The sequence below is a fragment of the Canis lupus genome, chromosome 21, assembly GCF_003254725.2.
Source record: "Canis lupus dingo isolate Sandy chromosome 21, ASM325472v2, whole genome shotgun sequence".
Taxonomy (NCBI): domain Eukaryota; kingdom Metazoa; phylum Chordata; class Mammalia; order Carnivora; family Canidae; genus Canis; species Canis lupus.
The window spans coordinates 42,465,807-42,482,749 of record NC_064263.1 but is presented as its reverse complement, the minus strand read 5'-3'; the positions used below and the strand labels follow the sequence as shown (position 1 = coordinate 42,482,749).

The window sequence follows — 16,943 nt, the reverse complement described above, 5'->3', positions numbered from 1 at the left end:
TCTCACACTACCTCACTTGATCCTCGCTGCAGACCTCCCAGGGACAGGACAGAGCCAGAGTTCAAATCCAGGAGTCAAACCTTGATAGGAATTCCAGTGCTCAATTACCAGGGCAGGCAAGTGACTAAGTCTCAATTAGCCTCACTTATCTGTAAAACTGGGTTAATAATATTTACCATACAGAACATTTGTGAAGATCAAGTAACACAGAGTAAATCAAAGCCTCTGGCAAATAATATCTGCTCAGTAAATAAGCAGGACTTCTCTTTCTTCTGATCCCACAGTCCTTCCCTGGGGCGATGACTGTTAGAACTCAAGCCACCGTCCTTTCACAGGACTGTGGCTCTCGAGCTGCTCTGTGTACACATGGCAGCCCCTGCCCAGGACAGGGGCAGACTGGTGACTGTCCTAGCACCCAGGGGGCTGCCCGAGGGGCTCTGCATCTGGGGTGGGCTCTGGGACGAGGTTCCAGCTGCCAACGCTTCATCCTCCCCTATCTGTTCTACCCATGGGCAACTTTTCTTTCCTTCCTCAATCTTTTGGATATAGGTCTCACATCCATCCTTCAGACTTTTTGTTGACAGCTCCTCCCCAGATGACCATGGGACAAGGGCAGGCTGGCCCAGCAGAGGGCCATGCACAGGTTGCCCCCCCAGGTCTTCTTAGCTCCTCTTGCTCGACTTGCACGTCTCCAGACTTCAATGGGCCAGGATCTGAGAATTTTTTTTTCCACTTGCTGGAAAAGCACAGTATTAACCATGCTGGAACCAAGGTACCTGGGTTTAGATCCAACTCCACCTCTCACCATCTCTGCTGTGGACTCAGCAAGGGTTTAACCTCCCTTTGCCTTAATCTCATGCCTTGTAAGATGGGGATAACAACATAGCTTGTGGGGGGATTCAATGAGGCACATAGTAGGTACTCAATAAAATGTAGCTTTTATTTATATAAAAACCACCTTTCTATATATACTGTGCATGTGTGAGTGTGTGTAAAAGTACTGTGAAATTAGTTCCAGAAGAATATACATAGGATGGTTTATATTAGTATCCTTCGGGGAGCATGCAAAGGAGAACTTTTATTTGACATGTACTTATACTATTTTACAAGCATATGTTATTTTTGCAGTTAAAACACTTTTAAAAAGAATACACTTTGGAAAAGAACACACTTTTGAAAAGACCACATTTGGGTATGGTTGAAGAAAAGAAAAAAGGAGGAGAGGGGAGGGGGGAGGAGAAAAGAAGATGAAGAAAAAGGAGTTTAAGGCACAAGCCAAGGGCTGGATCACAAAGAATCCTGACTGGTGGACACATCCTATGCCAGTTGCAGAGTTTCTAATGCCCTGTAGGCAAAACCCTCTGCCATATATACGTCAGCCATATAAAAATTTCCTCCATGTTTTTTCAAGTATTCTAGGTGGGAGTAGGGAAGAAACCCAGCTCCACTGAACCAGGTCATCCTGGACTGCAGGGGTAGGCTGGGGAGGCTCTGATCTCGTTCACAGTGGGAGGACTGTCCAGGCTCCTGGACCACTGTAGGGAGTGGGAGGGCAGCTCTCCTGGGTCTGGGGGAAGTTGAGGAACACATCTAGGGCAAATCCTACCAAACAGAAAATGCTTCCAAGAGATCTGAGCATGTTCTTCCCACTCCCCACCAAGAAGTCTAAACCACTGAGTCTGGGAGGAATAAAGGAGGGCTCATCCTCTTACTGTAGAATCTTCTAAGCTGACTCAGACTGAAGCAAGCAAAGGTTTGTTTCACTACCTTCTGTGCAATAACCCCCATAAGGTTATTTACCATTTCCCCCATCCTAAAATCTCAGGGCTATGTATAGCAAAAAATCATATCCTCTTTTGGTGAAAGTTACATCATCAAAACACCAAGATTAATGTTGCATATTCCTTACATGTATCCAAGATATTCATCTGGCCAACCCTCATGTCTTTTACAAAGGGTGAAAAACCCCTTGTTTTTAACTCCCCTCATAGCCCTTCTGATGGGTAAGAACCTTATCAGTTCACACAATGCACACTCCAAGAAGCTTGCATTTCTGAAAACCATCTACTATACAGAACATGTTCTATGAAAGTTTATTTTCAAATTGTAAATGTTATATTGCTTCTCTCTGTAGTCAGGCGTCTTCTGGACCCCCACTGAAACAAACACAGGTATCCCTGCCAGCAACCATTAACATATTTCCCCCACTTTATTAATGCCTCTGATAACAAAGTTCCTGCCAGCCAAGTATGTCCTGTGGCCCATGCCCACCATCCTATTAGCACCCTGCTCCCAACCCTGACCACACTCACCCAAAGGAACTGGATCTGCTATAAAGAAGATACCAAAAAGGACCCTCAAGAAGTCGACTTACCTTTCTCATGGCTGCTTGGTGGTGGTGGTGGAAGTGGGGAGGTGACTGGTTTGGACTTGTCATAGTTGTTAAAGCTCTGGCTGCGTCGGTTGTTAGCAGTGGCTGACCCTCCACGTGTTTTGGCTTCGCTGCCTGCAGCGGATACCCTTGCAGTAGGACCTGGAAGCCTAAAATGCAAAAGCAACAGAATAATGGATTCGGTCTAAGGAGAATAGCAGTGTCTCAGAAGAAGGAACTGCAACCATGCAGGAGGTAAAGGAAACCATTCAAGACATTGGGTCTGTGGACGTTTGCCAATCAAAAGATTTAGTGGAACACTACAAACGTCTAGGCTACTAATGACCCCTGCGAAGTCCAACAGCAAAATCTGAGTTTGCCTTTGAGCAAAGAGAAATTCTGAAGGAAGAGTAAACCAATATGTTTGCTGAGTGCAGCCTGGTGGCTCAGCGGTTTAGTGCCACCTTCGGCCCAGGGCATGATCCTGGAGACCCGGGATCGAGTCCCACGTCGGGCTCCCTACCTGAAGTCTGCTTCTCCCTCCACTTGTGCCTCTGCCTCTCTGTGTCTCTCATGAATAAATAAATAAATCTTAAAAAAAATTCTAAACTTTTTTTACCTTATTATGTGTGTACTCTTCTGGCAGGTATTAATATGGTGTTTGTCATAATTCAGGATTGCAGAATCAAGAAAATTATGTAATTATCATGGTCAGAAAGAGAACTGCTAGCACTCAGAACCCAATACATCTACAATGAAAAAACTTATGGCCTGGATGAAAACACGTGTTCAGATATGCATTTTCCTTCAACACCTGACAACTTGTCTCCATAGGCATTACTTAGAGGCTGAAGCCCAGTTTCTCTGCACAGTAGATGGATAAAATCAGATGTTCTTTCTGTAGAACCATCAGGAAACTATTAACCTAAAGACAAACATACACTTTCTCTTTAAATAAAGTACCTCATTTGGGGTGGTTTGGGAAATAAAGTTAGCAGACATCTTTGTAATATGTCTAAAGATATTATGGCCTCCTCCCCAAAGAGTTAAGGCTAAGACTCCCCAGATCAGAATTTTGGTTCAAACACTACTAAGCAGGCTGTTTCTAATCATTAAAAGTTGAAAGATGAATAAATAATGAAATAGTTATAACTTTCAGCTAAAACCCACTTAACTGTGTTTAAAAGCCACTGGAACCTCTGCTGACTAGCATTAGATCTAGTGATAAGCCTGAACTTTCAACTCATAAAGCTTTCAACTTTCTCTTTCCACACAAATCTGTAAGCACCAAAGAAGTCTGCAGTCTGGAAGCATTTTAGATATAAGCAGGCAATCACTTTAAACTTTTTCTTGCTGGCTGAGCAAGAAAGATGGTTGTAGAGTAAACAGAACATGAGCTGGTGTGAGAGGACTGTAAAATTTATACAGCTAAGAAGAAGGTGGCCCAATTCCCTGAGTAGGAACTAGGAGAGAAGGAAGGGGTTGAGTTCTCCCCCACCAAGGTGACAGAGGGTAGTACACTTCCCAGTGCACTAGGAGGATTTGTCCCTTGTTAATTTACCCCATCTTGTTTGGAGAAAATATTCACCCCACAAGGACAGACACAGAGTAGGGTATAAAACCAGAAGTGCCAGGGTCTATATATGGGTATCAGACACGGTCACCACAACTGAATATGCAGGTCCAGCAATGGGATGTGGTACCTCTTGGTTCTGCTTTGCAAACAAACAGCATCTAGTATGTCCTCCAAAGTCAGTTTTAGCAGAGTATGCACAGCCAATGGTAGAGCTTCTGCAGGTGCAGACATGGGGTCCTTTGGGCCGGACTCCTTTAACCCAGCTATAGTTTACAGGAGTCTTATTCCAAGATGATGTCACAGCAATGGTGTAAAGTGGTATAGGGTAAAAGGCCACAGCATTCTACTTCGGTAGGGAATTTTGTAAGGAGGAGGGAAGCAAAAAGCAACAAGAAGAAAAAACATACATTCCTTCCAGAGATGCTGAGGAGCCTCCACTGCCCTGACCCAGGGATGGACCACAGATTTTTCAGGGCAGTCAGGGCCTTTACAGAAAGATGATCAAAGCATGGGATGGGATGAGTACAATCTTGAACTGGGTAGGCAAATCTAGTCCTCTGTGAGGCAGTGTGGGATAATGGATAAAATATGGCCTTTTCCATACACATGACACTGGACCAGTATTATGAGCTAAGATTCATGTTCCAGATCAGTTAACTTTGGAATAATAATAAACTCTCCAATAGGACAGTTATTTGTTTGGAATGGGGCTTAATGTCTGGCCTATTGTATGAACTCAATGCATGTTAATTCCCCTTCCTATCCTCTCTGCTGAGCATAAATTCATAAATGAATTTGGCATTATAATAAAGGAAACATGCTTTGGTACAAAAAGGAATCAAATAATAAAGCAAATCAATGAATCTAGATGAAATTATCAGAAGAGAACAGACAAAAATCAACACAGAAGAGTCTGAGATCTACATTTTCAAAGAGGCAAGCCAGGCTTTGGCAGATGGTCCTCATTTCCCTAAGAAACATTCCAGAAGAGAAATAGCTTCATCCAAGTATCTGTGACTGAGACCTTATACTGAGGGTACCTCGGAGCCATCTGTAGGCTCCGATCCCCACAGTGAAACATTCCTGTTCTTGGAGCAACTAAGACAATTCTGGTTTCCTATGGGTGGTCATCATCAGATTCTCTGCACTAAGTCAGGATCTAGAGGAAGTGGCATAGCCTTCAAGTGGCTACAGGGTTGTGTCTTTCTAAGAAATTTAGAAGAAATGGAGAAGGAATTCTTGAAGGCCTTGAGGGCAGCTGACATGAAAAAAAAATGGTTGGCACATATTTAGGCACCAAAAGCCACCCCAAAGCTCAAGGCAATTCATGTCACCTTCTACCCCCATCACTGTTAACACCCTAGTCAGGACTGCTCCTTCAACTTGACCAAATGGGAAGACTAGGTGGAGACCAAATAATTGCCTTCAAGTTTCAGAGGGTGTCTAGGACAACTCAAGGCCTTAAAACTTGGGTTTTGTTGTGAATGAGCTTGAATAGTTGCTTGCTCCAAAGCCAGCCCTCCTCTATCCCTCTGAAATTTTCAGCAAAGTCTACCTCACATACAAAGGACATGAATGAATATGTGGTGGGTAGGAAGTAAGGAAAAAGGCTTGTTTGGATCTACCCGTGAGGGAACCCAAACATTCTTTGGGATAATCAGTTCACCTGAATTAATTCAAAGCGAATTAGAAGATTTCAAATGTAGTATTTCAAAGACAAAGGTGACCCTGAGGACCTAAGGTACATGAGCAACCATGGGGAAGGCACTGGACTTTCTGCAAATTAAAGAGTTTTCTATGGTGTGAATGTTTCTGACCCCACCTCAAATTCATATGTGGGAATCCAATTGCTCGGTATGATGGCATTAGGAGGTGGGGCCTTTGGGGGGTGATTAGGCCATTACACAGAACCCTCATGAATGACATTAATGTCCTAATAAAAGACGATGTAGAATGCTAGCTGGCCCCTGCCACCATGTGAGGACAGAGTGAGAAAGCCATCAGCAGCCTAGAAGGCAGTGCTCACGAGAACCCAACAAGGCTGGCATCCCGATCTTGGACTTCTAGCTTCAAGAAATGTGAGCAATAAAGGTCTGCTGTTTACCAGCCATTGAGTTTGTGGTATTTTACTATGGCAGCCCTAACAGACTAAGACAGGGCTCTAATTCAATCTCATCTAGATCTTTAGGGGCGGATTTATTTCAGATGACACTTAAATTATACACATATTGATAAAAAAAAAATATGCAAAGGCCAGAAGTCCTTGAAAGAAGGAAAATGATAACCTTAGAGGTTGACAGGATGGTCAGGGAGGGTTCCAAATAGATGTGACGATCCCAGAGCAAGATGTAGCACGTGGAACGGAAATGTGAGTGGAGGGTAAGAGAGTATGGAGTCATGGTGAGAGGGAGAGGTCTTTTGCAGAGGAAGGGAGGAAGGGCTGGTGTGTGCGGAGGAGTGGGGGACAGGCTGGGAGGAAATAGAGCTGGAGAATCAGGCAGGGCCAGAGTAGAGAGGGCCTCGGATGCCACAGTATGAATCTGGACTTTGTCCTGCCCTCCAGCTATGAGGCATTCTTTAGGGAGGCTGAGAGCAGGGCTAGAGTGGAAAAGCAGAGTATCCTCTAGTTCACAGCAACACAGACCCTCGGCCTCCAGCTCACATTCTCATTACTATTAACATCGTCGTGCATCACAAGAACTTCTATCAAGTCCCAGTCTGGAAACAGTCACTGCCTGAACATCAGCATCCCTCTCCACAGAAGAATGAACGGGGTCTTGCTCACGTGGAACAGCCATGGGTACCACGACAGATGCTGCCCAAGGTGCCTGCCTCACTGAAGAAAAGCAGGGAGAGGGGCGCACATCAAGTCAACACTGGGTCATTTATGGTGCCAGAAAGTTCCAAGGACTCCTCTGCAAGAACAACTCTACTTCTTGAGATCGTGCCAGGTTCCAAAACAGAGTTACAAAAGGACAGAGGGCACAGATGGGTTCTTTGAAACACACACGTTGCCTTTTTTTGTTTTTTTAAATAAGTTTAAAGGAAGTGGTGTAAAAAAAGAGGTAGACAAGAACTTCTCCTGCTGTTGGAGCCATTGGTCAATGTCTTCACCACGCGCAGAGCCAAGCAGGCAGGGTGGTAAACTGTCATTCCTTCCTGGCATATAACCCGTGAGCACATCCCGGCTCCAAGCGCTCTGCGTGCTGATGGGAAGAAAGCAGTATTCCCTGCCACCCTCCCCCCCCCCCCCCCCCCCCGGCAAAGCCACTTCAAAGGTGGGGAGAAGATGACCCTTCCAGGAAGGATGACAGCTGTGTGCACATGCTTGGGACCTCAGATGGCAGGTGTTGTGATCGGAGAGGCTTTTAGCCAGAGATCATTAAATGCTAAGTCTCTCACACCTCTCACCTCCATGGCCTCTGCTTTCCAGCAGCTGGACAAAGAGAATAGAAGTATTAGCCCTACCGCTTCCCCTCCACAAGATGGTCGTGTAGATCAACTCCGTCGGGCTTTGCGAGTGGTGGCCTGGTGGCCCTAGCTGGCCCAGATCGACCCCCAACACCAACATCACTGTATAGGCTGGTTACGGTGCACTCGTTATAGACCAGATATTAAAGGACTGGAAATGACTTTATTTGACCCACATAACACTGGGAATGAGGCAGTGCTACCCCATTTTGCCAGTGAGGAAACACAGGCTTCTAGAGAATAATCTGCCCAGGTGACATGGTTAAGTGGTAAACATGGGCTTTCACTAGGTTTGACCAGCTGCACTCAGAGCCGCCGTGCTTCCTTGCCTCCGCAGATGGAGCACGCCTACATACCCAGGGCCTACCGGGGTTGCCAAGGGACGATCATTGTAGTCAGAGGCAGAAATTCATGGAAATCCTTCGTCCCTGTGCTGCTTCCCTCTCTAAGCCTCTTCTCTGCATCCAGACTCACGAGTGAGGCTTCCCACCCTGTTCGACATCCCTGGTACCTATCAAGGTGTTTGACTCTGGCCGATGTTCAAGGTTTGCAGTTGAGTAAAAGACCTATTTCCAGGGCTCTGGGAGGGGTGTCTGGCTCCGTCAGCAGGGGTAAGGCTATTTCCTTTGGCAGCTAACTTTACTGCTACATCTGGTGATGCCTGGATCAGCTAAAATGCTTATCAGAATTGTGCTCAAGGCTGGGGGTGGGAAATGCAGGGGGGTTAGGGACCACAAGGAGGAGCATTAGGCAAATAATGAAACAAAGAACATCCTTTTCACTGGCCTCAGCAGAGACAAAAATGTATCCAAAAGAAACTCGAGGTGAGAGATGTGGCCCTGAACGGAAGCCAGACCTTGACTTTCAATCAGCTCGGAATTCTGTACCCGGCACACCCTGGGGGCCAGGGGCAGACATGGCCTCACCCTCCAGCCCTTCCTTTCTTCCCACTGCCTCCCAGCCACAGCCTCCTTCCATCATCGGGGACTGATAACAAACCGCGCTCGGGATGGGCATGGGCCTCCAAGTAGATATTTTCCCAGCTAGCTCCTGTTTGCTTTATCTTCTAGAACCAAGCACATCGTGGGAACAAACGCTGGATTTCGGGTTCCCTCCAAGCTTACTCCCCTCCTTTCCTTTCATCTGTGAAAGAATTTCAATCTACAACAGACCTGGAGAGGAGGAAATGGAGGATCTCATGCCCGTGTCCTCAGAAGAACAGCACTTAAGAACGGAGAGTCTGATTTCCCATAAATGTCTGACTTACAGAATATAGAAACTTATCAAAAAAAAAAAAAAAAGAAAAGAAACTTATCTCCTGACCAGTGAATATCTGCCAAGAATCCCTCTCCAGACTCAAACTGAAGAACTTACTGCTTGGACTCTGGGGGCACTTGCCCCTCTTGCACTCCAGGTGCATCAATACAGCACACCCCAAGCCCTCAAAAGACTCACTTGTTTCTTGCTCTGGCATGCATTTCTCAAACTGCACTTCCTCTGCTATTTCCAAATAAACTCAATTTGAGTCTGGCAATTTGAGCTCACCTCCATTTACCTCCTTATTTAGGTTGACACCTAAATCTGCACAACATTGGAAGATCTGGGAACCCCGTGTGCCCTGCAGTGAGTATCCAAGTCGGACCCCATGTTATTTTTCAGGGGAAGCAGGTGCTCTCTCGCATAGTGTTATGAATTGTGTATTTATGTCCCACCTGCCCCTGCCCCTATTCAGGTGTCATAACCCTAATCCCTAGGGACAGTATCTGGAAATGGGGCTTATGGGAGGCACTTAGGTCATGAGGTTAAAGATCTCATAATGGGATTAGTGCCTCATAAGAAGAAAATGGAGAGGGCTTGCTTCCTCTCTCGCTGCTTGCCATGGGAGGACATAGCAGGAACACGGCCATCTGGAAACCAGGAACAGGGCTCTCCTTAGAACCCCACTGTGCTGGCATCTCAGACTTCCCAGCTTCCAGAACCATAAGGAAAACATTTCTGTGGTTTAAATCACCCCGTTTATGGTGATCTGTTCTAGCAGCCCAAACCGACAAAGACACAGGATTCTGAGAACCGCTGATACACGTGGGTGCCCTCCTGTTCCCCAAAATCAAGTCTGGGCAACATATGGACTTGTTCTACAGAGAAGCAACTGCCCTGTGCCTTCTCCCCATCAGCCAGGTAGACTCCGAGTTGGGTCTATGTGTAGCCTTTTAGAAAAGAAAAAGGGAACACTGGCTAGCAAAGGCACCTAGAGCTTGACAGCGTAGGGCAACAGGCAGACATGCAGTATGGATTTTCGTCACACGGATACAGATACAAATGTAGTGTGGGTATCCCGTTAGAATTCAATGAAAATGAAGAGATTCCACCCCAGCATCAGGTTCTGGGGTGCTGGGATGGTGCACAGGGCAGGGTGAGGCAAAAGACTGAGAGTAAGGGCTGAAATCTAAGAGTTTTAAAAGCAGCCTCGACAATCCCATAAGGACGAGATTTCAAGGGGAAGGAAGAGGAGAGTAACACAGCTGTTAAGGTGAGGGGCCTGGAGTCAGATCACCTGGGCTCAAATCCTGATTTTTTTTCCCCCCACTTTTTTGGGTAACTTACCTAACTTCCTGGATTTTAGTTCTCTCATCTGTAAAATGGGGGTAATGAGGTCACCTGCTGCATGAAGACTGCCGGGAGGATTAAATTAGGATAATGCATTCCAATTGGTACATTATGAGCATTCAGTGAATATTAGCTATTGCCACTTTCACAGTAACAGTAGATCCCAAAGATATGACTGGCATTTTCCATACCCTGGAATGGGTTCTCATAGGAGGCAGTAGATGCCAAACTCTATGTCAAGTTAGTGAGCAAGGCTAATTTGTATTTTTAGGTAACCGAGGCAATCTCTCCAAGGTACAAAAAAGCATCCAGAAACGAAAATGAGACATAGCTGCCTTGCTGCTTTGTCTCCTTGGACCAATTGGATTCATGCTTTAGGTCTTTATCATTCAAAAGAAAACTAATCCCACATTAGTAATTTTAGCAATAACAGCAACAATAAGAAGCACCACACACACACACACACACACACACACAAGGAGATGCAGGTGAGGCGGGAGGATCAGGGCCAGGCCAGAGCAGGGAGCCAAACTCATCATAAAACCACTACAAAATCTACCTAGAAACTTACCTCTCCCTAAATCAAAACAGGATTCTGATGGCCGAGCAACCAAAACCCAAATCAGTGAAATGCAGAAGCAGTATGTACACCCTCATGTCACGTACACTCTGACACACACATAAACACTCCTTTTCAGTGAAGCTCCTCCCCCTCCTCCCCACACTCTCAAAACTCTCCAACATTGGATCATTAGCCAAAGCATGTTTGGTTTTCTCAAACTGCAAACATGAAATGAGGAAAGGGACCCAAAGGAAACTTAGCCAGGACAGAGGGATCAATGAGTTGGGTTGAAACCATGCTTTGCAGGACACAGAGAAAAGTCTAACCTAGAGATCTTTTTCTGACCCAGAGTGAAGCGGATGATTTTGCTTTGAGATGAGTCCTTGGATGATGCACTGCATGACGGGAAAGAAAAAAAAGTGGAAGAGATGAGTGAGGGGAGAGAAGATATGTTAGATGCACGCATGACTAACAGGCGTCTATGACAAGGGGGATGCGCCTGGTTGGCCCTCTGCCCACGTTTCCTACAATACACAGTCTTCCTTCCAGGTCTAACTTTTCTGACATGACAAAATTCCAATACAAAGAAATTGCTATCAAGATTATCTAAGAACTTTCATTATTTTTTTTTAATCACCTAAGAGTATCTAGATACTTCTATTTGCTTATTCTACTAGGGTGCTTTTCAGAGAAAGGTGCCATAAAATGCTGACCCAAAACAAGGGTATAGAGGTTGGCAAGTTTCGCTGGTGTTGGGAATACTTGCTCTCAATGGTATAGAGATGCTCATTTAAGGGGCACCTGGGTGGCAGTCAGTTAAGCATCTGACTCTTGGTTCGGCTCAAGTTGTGATCTCAGGATGGTGGGATCAAGACTCACATCAGGGTCCATGCTCCGCTCAGAGTCTGCTTAAGATTCTCTCTCTCTCCCTCTCTTTCCATCCCTTCCCCCCAGCCCCTGAGCTTGCTCTCTTTCTTGCTCTCTCTCAAATAAATTCATTTCTTAAAAAAAAAAAAAAAAAAAGTTTTCACTTAAAGTCTTCTGAACTTCCTAAATTCTAGGTTTTGGATGAAAAATTTGTACATGTGAAGAATCTTGATTGGGCTTAATTGAAAGGTAAACTTGTTTACTGCCTTATAAAAAGGTAGAACTATTTACCTTTCTTGTATCCATACACCCTACACCCTGTTGATCCTGTGCCAACGTGTGTTTCTCAACATGCGTTGTTTGGAACCCTATGCAGTGATCTGAGGTGGGAAAGACAATGCTGGAAGTGAAGGAGGAGACAGGAGAGAGCGCAGAAGGAAAAAAATGAAGCAATTGTCTGAATTTTTCCTCAACAGCCGAATATTGATAGTATGTAAGGTAGACACAGATGGAGAAGAAAGGGAGTCTTGGGGACTGTGCTCCTCTCCTGGACTCTGCACTGGTGAGGGATTTCATGAGGCAAAATATGGAGCCAGTTCTTAGCCTCACAGAAATTAATAAGAGCTGAAGTGAAGAGGTAAACGTGAGTCTCCACTGGGCCATCATGGAGGAGTCGCTCTGATTAACTCATGCCGGCTGCGCAAATTTCCTTTGCCAGCTTCCATGACTCCTTTCTTAACAAATTTCATGGAAAAGCTGCCAGGTTTTAGTGTTTCCTACCCCAACAGGTACAGTGTTCAGGCATTTCTGTATCTGGCAAAGTTGTAACAGAGGACTAAGATACCCAGCGTCCAGGGCTTGGCTTGCGTCAACACTCAACACTGATGATCAAGGTCCAAGCCATGACCCTTGGGACTCTGGTTATCAAAGCCAAAATGCGGGGTAGAAATACAATGGGACTAAGCCAGTGATGCCATTTTAACTAGACTTATATTTACAGCCAGAGTGTAAGCATGGGATAGCAGATCCCTAAAACTTTGAGAATAAGATTGCCTTCTGGAAATAGAATTAGAAAGAATCAGTATAAAATGTGTGAAACCAGTCATCTGCAGAAGTAACCCAATCTGGGCCAGATAAAGGACAAGAGAGGACATAGAGCAACTCCAAAGGCCACTCCATGGCACCGCAGCACAGAGTCAGGGGGCCTTGATGGCAGGAATCTCTCTGGAATAAATGGTTATAAAAACCTGGCTCAAGTAAGTTTGGCTCTTCTTTAGGTAAAGCATTTATTAATAGTAGGATGTTTTTCCTTACTGGGAGATGGGTGTCCTGACTGGAACATCTGGTTCTTGTAAGAAAACAAACGCCTTCCATGGAAATGGGTGCCTCGGGCTAGCATAGCTTAGTGACACAAGCCCAGGGTTGCTCAACACATGTTCCTTGCAATCCTATGTGCAGTGAGATGCTCTACGAAGGAAGTTCTGTGGCGAAGTTTGAGGAATGCTTTCTGCGTCCTCTTCAGAAGACTCCATGCACCCGTGTTCCTCTCCCAGGTGCCCTCATCTCAACGACTGGCACCATTTACCACTGCTCAGGCCAGAAATCTGAACTTTATCTGGAATTCTCTCCCTCACTCCAGATAGTCCATCTATTCATAGTCCTGTTGGCGTGTAAAGTGGCCCATCAACAGGTCTGCTCTACCTTGGTCCAAGCCACTGTCACCTGGAGGACTCCAAACGCCTCTTACCTGGGGTCCTGCCTTTCATCTCTACCATCCCAGAGAAGCCAAGATTTTTTTTTTAAACTAAATCAAATCAAGTTTCTCTCTTGATCAAGAAGACCCCCCTCCCCCCCAGTGGCTTCCTGTTACCTATAAAATGAAATGCAAACTCTTTACCCAGTTTAGCTAGTGCTCTGTGACTGGACCTCAGGGCCGCAGGACCATGCAACCCCAGGGACCACCGGTCATACTGTCTTGCATGTAAACGGAGGCTTTGCTTACAGGTACCTTACTTTATCATTTTCCAACTCCCCTCACCCACTGAGCTCCAGCCACACCAGCCCTCTTTCTGGTCCTCCAACCTGCCAGGCTTACTCTTACACCACAGGACCTTTGTACCAGCTGCTCTCACTGGCTGATCTATTCTACGCCTAAACTTTGCCCGGCCTGCTCCATGTCCTTCCTCTCTCCACTCTGGTGTCCTGTCCCCAGAGAGAATTTCTTATCAACCCAACCTATCAACCTAACCCTTCTGAATCCCCTCATCTTATTGTACTCTGAGCGTTATCTTCCTACTTGCCTGCCTCCTCCAGGAAAATGCAAAGAATGAGCACACTGGGGGTCTCATTCATCTGTGAACTCCAAGTGCCTAGAACAGTGCCTGGCACATGGAAGGCATTCAAGCTACATAACTACATTTTGGCAGATTCGAGGATGAGTAAGAACAGTTTTAACAACTCAACCCAGATTTACCAACTTTCCCCACTATAGAACCCTTCCCTTGCCAGTTACCATCCAGGAAATAAGCTCTCTATAGAATACAGTAGGAAATGATATCCTGGTCATTCAATCATCCAGGGCTGCCAGGGACCTCCGATCAGAGGATGGCTCTCACTCAGGTGGTTCTTCAGGTCAGGGTACAGAAGCTCGCTGCCTGTTCCCCATTACTAGTCCGGGCATTTCGGCTAGCCTACATATTTCCATAATGTAAGTTGGATATAATTAGATAATTAATTAGGGATCTGATTTACAGCACATCCATCACTGCAGGATTTTAACACCATCACAAACGGGAAGTAGCACTTCTCATGGGAAGGAAAAAGCTGTAACCGTCTATAAGGCACCTGTTGTGTCTGGACTGATTTGTGCTTTGTCCAACTACACTGGGCTGCTGAAGGCATGAACGTGAGCGAGAAGCCCAGCCCTATGATTATTAATGCTGATGCTTTTGGGGAACCAGAAAAGCCATTACTCTTTGGCAAACATTAAATGAAATCTAGCAATTAGTGACATTCAGAGGATTTGATAATTAAGGGTTTATAGCTTTAAGCAACAATTATTGTGGACTTTTCTCTAGAATTTTACCATGAGTCAAAAACTTCCTAGCTCCTAATCCCCTTCCCTTTCCCTCTCTTTGCCATTAAAATTAATGTTTTACAAGGTGATCTTCTGCAGAGTCGTTTAAGAATGCCAACTACTCCCATAGTGACACAGTAGATGGTAACTGCCCTGGAGCTCTGAGTGCACATCATTCTATGGCCAGAGTCCCACTGGCACCATCAGTCCCTCTGGGAGCATCAGCAAGATCTAAGCCCTAATCCCACACAACAGAGGACCACGGCTGGGGCCGCTACCAACTCCCTAAGGTTAACAAAACCTAGCCCGTGGTCCCCTCAGGGAAAGTGGCCGCCCCCTTCCTTGCTAAGGATTTCCCATCTTTCTTCTGCACTCTGGATATTTCTCTTCTGCTAAAGCAGAGGCATCCACAGCATAACTTTAGCCTACAGTAAGTAAAATGACTCACACATATAACACTGAACACTCAGCTCCTAGGCAAACATGCCAAACAAGTCTGGGGTCTATTTTCGGGGCTGTTTATGGCAAAGGAGCATGTGCATAATAGGCCAGCGCTAAGGCAAGAGCAGCTAATTAGCTTTGGCTGCTGGCCATCATGACCCATAAAAGTACACATCTCCGCCAGGCACAGGAGGCAGCCCCTCTGCATCCACTTCAAGGTCATGCTAATCCCCCACTAGCAGTGGTTCTCGCACTGAAGAGGCCCAAGCGACAACACGCTCGGCCCAGGCTACCATTTGGCCCGTGTGGAGGATGCCCCACGAAACACAGGATTATCACTCGGCAAGGAGTCCCCACCTGGACTGCATTTCAGCTTGTGCTTTTGACTGCTGATGCGGCGCCGGCTGGAGAGGCTGGCCCGGGGCTTGGGGAGTGGCTGGCACCTGTTGCTGAGGAGTGCCAGCCTGGCACTGGGGGGGCGCCCCGGCCGCCTGGGCCACGGCAGGCGGCGGCGGTGCAGAAAGGTGCTGCTTCTGGGGCTGCTGCTGCTGCTGCTTGTAGCGGGAGAGGCTGAAGAAGAGGCCTAGGATGGCCTTGAGGTTACCATTCCTGATTTCTGCAAGACAATAAAGAGATTCTTTTAGAGGAGGAGGCCCGCCTTGGGAGCCCTTTCTTGCTCAGGAGCTTCATTTCTCTAGGACAGGCCAGACTTCCCCAACACGTGGTTGGAATCACACCGTCAATTAAAGTCAGGCCTCAGCCGCAGAGAAGCGAGCTGATCCTCCCCCGTGGGGATGCGAGCGGATCCGTGAGGCAAGTTGCGACTGGATGTCTGGCAAGTGCCGGGAGGAAATTTTCAGCAAGGACACAACCAGAAAAAGTCAGGCTCCTGAGCAAGACCGTGCTTGTCCTCAGGCAGAGCAGCCAATCCGGGACAGAGGTGCTCTCGGGCGCTGGGGGGAAACACCGCTCTCCGCTTCCAGCCACTTCGTGCATGCCAAGTGGCCCCCACCCCACTCCCAAATCCTCACCTTGCTCTATCCCACCAGCCTTCCCTCAAACACATGGCTCTGTGTCTCCCTTGCCTACTAAATCACTAACTTTAATTTGGGATGGGTGTGGGGACAAGCCATAGGACTCGCTTTCATAAAGAACTCACACAAAAATTCTGTATTAAAAAAAAAAAATGTGAACAGAGTTGAGGGGGAGCAGAAAAGTTTTATTCAAAACAGAATCTCTTAGACGTTAAAATGCATTTGCCAAAAAATAAAAATAAAAAATAAAATAAAATGCATTTGCCTCGAGGCATGCATAAAAAGCTGCAGAGAAAGAATAAAATATTGATGCATAGGCCGAGGCTATGGATCGAGGGTGTTTCTCCCTGGGGAATCCTTCCTTGTATGTTCTCAACACCAGACGCGAAGGCCTGGGCCTGCGCTGACCCCGAGGGTGAAGTACTACGGCCACCCAGCTTGAAGGACAGGAAGATGGAATTTTGGGGGCTCCCTCTGCTTTGCTTCCACCTGAGGCTGGATTTCCTTCTCTGAACTGGCAAGGGGAGCATCTCCTGTGTGGAGAACGTCCACGTCCAGGTTAGCCCCGGGCCGGGAAGAGACTGCTCATAGAGGAGCCAGAGCTTCCTCCAGGACCAGTCGCAGCGCAGAGGCTATGAATGGGGTCCTTTCAGAGACAAGCCCCATTCCCTGAACGCCTGCCAGTGTCCTGGGCGTGATCTGACAAGGCCGGGCTGAGTGACTGCCAGCCCTGAAGAAACGGAGATGACAATACAGACAGGGGTTCCTGTCTGTACTCCGGCAGGTGCTAGCTGTGCAACTCCAGGCAAGTCACTTGATCTCTCCGGGCCTCGCTGGCAATATTGACTCAGTTTCCCCATCACACAAGGTTGTTTCTGCTGGTCCAGTAAAAGCATACCTGTGAAAGCACAGCGTGAATGGGGCTGTACTCCCCAGGC

At 46.6% G+C, this 16,943-nt stretch overlaps 1 protein-coding gene across 6 annotated transcripts in view; it reads right to left on the bottom strand.

Moving 5' to 3' along the window:
• The window catches only part of NAV2 (neuron navigator 2), a 722,151-nt gene that overhangs the window by 217,016 nt on the left and 488,192 nt on the right, over positions 1–16,943 (bottom strand). For 5 of the 6 annotated variants that reach the window (XM_049099111.1, XM_025459747.3, XM_025459751.3 and 2 more), the window contains exons 5-7: positions 15,329–15,587; positions 10,914–10,982; positions 2,375–2,541 (exon numbers count right to left, since the gene is read on the bottom strand). In XM_049099111.1, the coding sequence (XP_048955068.1) occupies positions 2,375–2,541; positions 10,914–10,982; positions 15,329–15,587 (495 nt within the window). The remainder of the gene's footprint in view (positions 1–2,374; positions 2,542–10,913; positions 10,983–15,328; positions 15,588–16,943) is intronic. The other variant, XM_025459752.3, reaches the window with a different exon arrangement.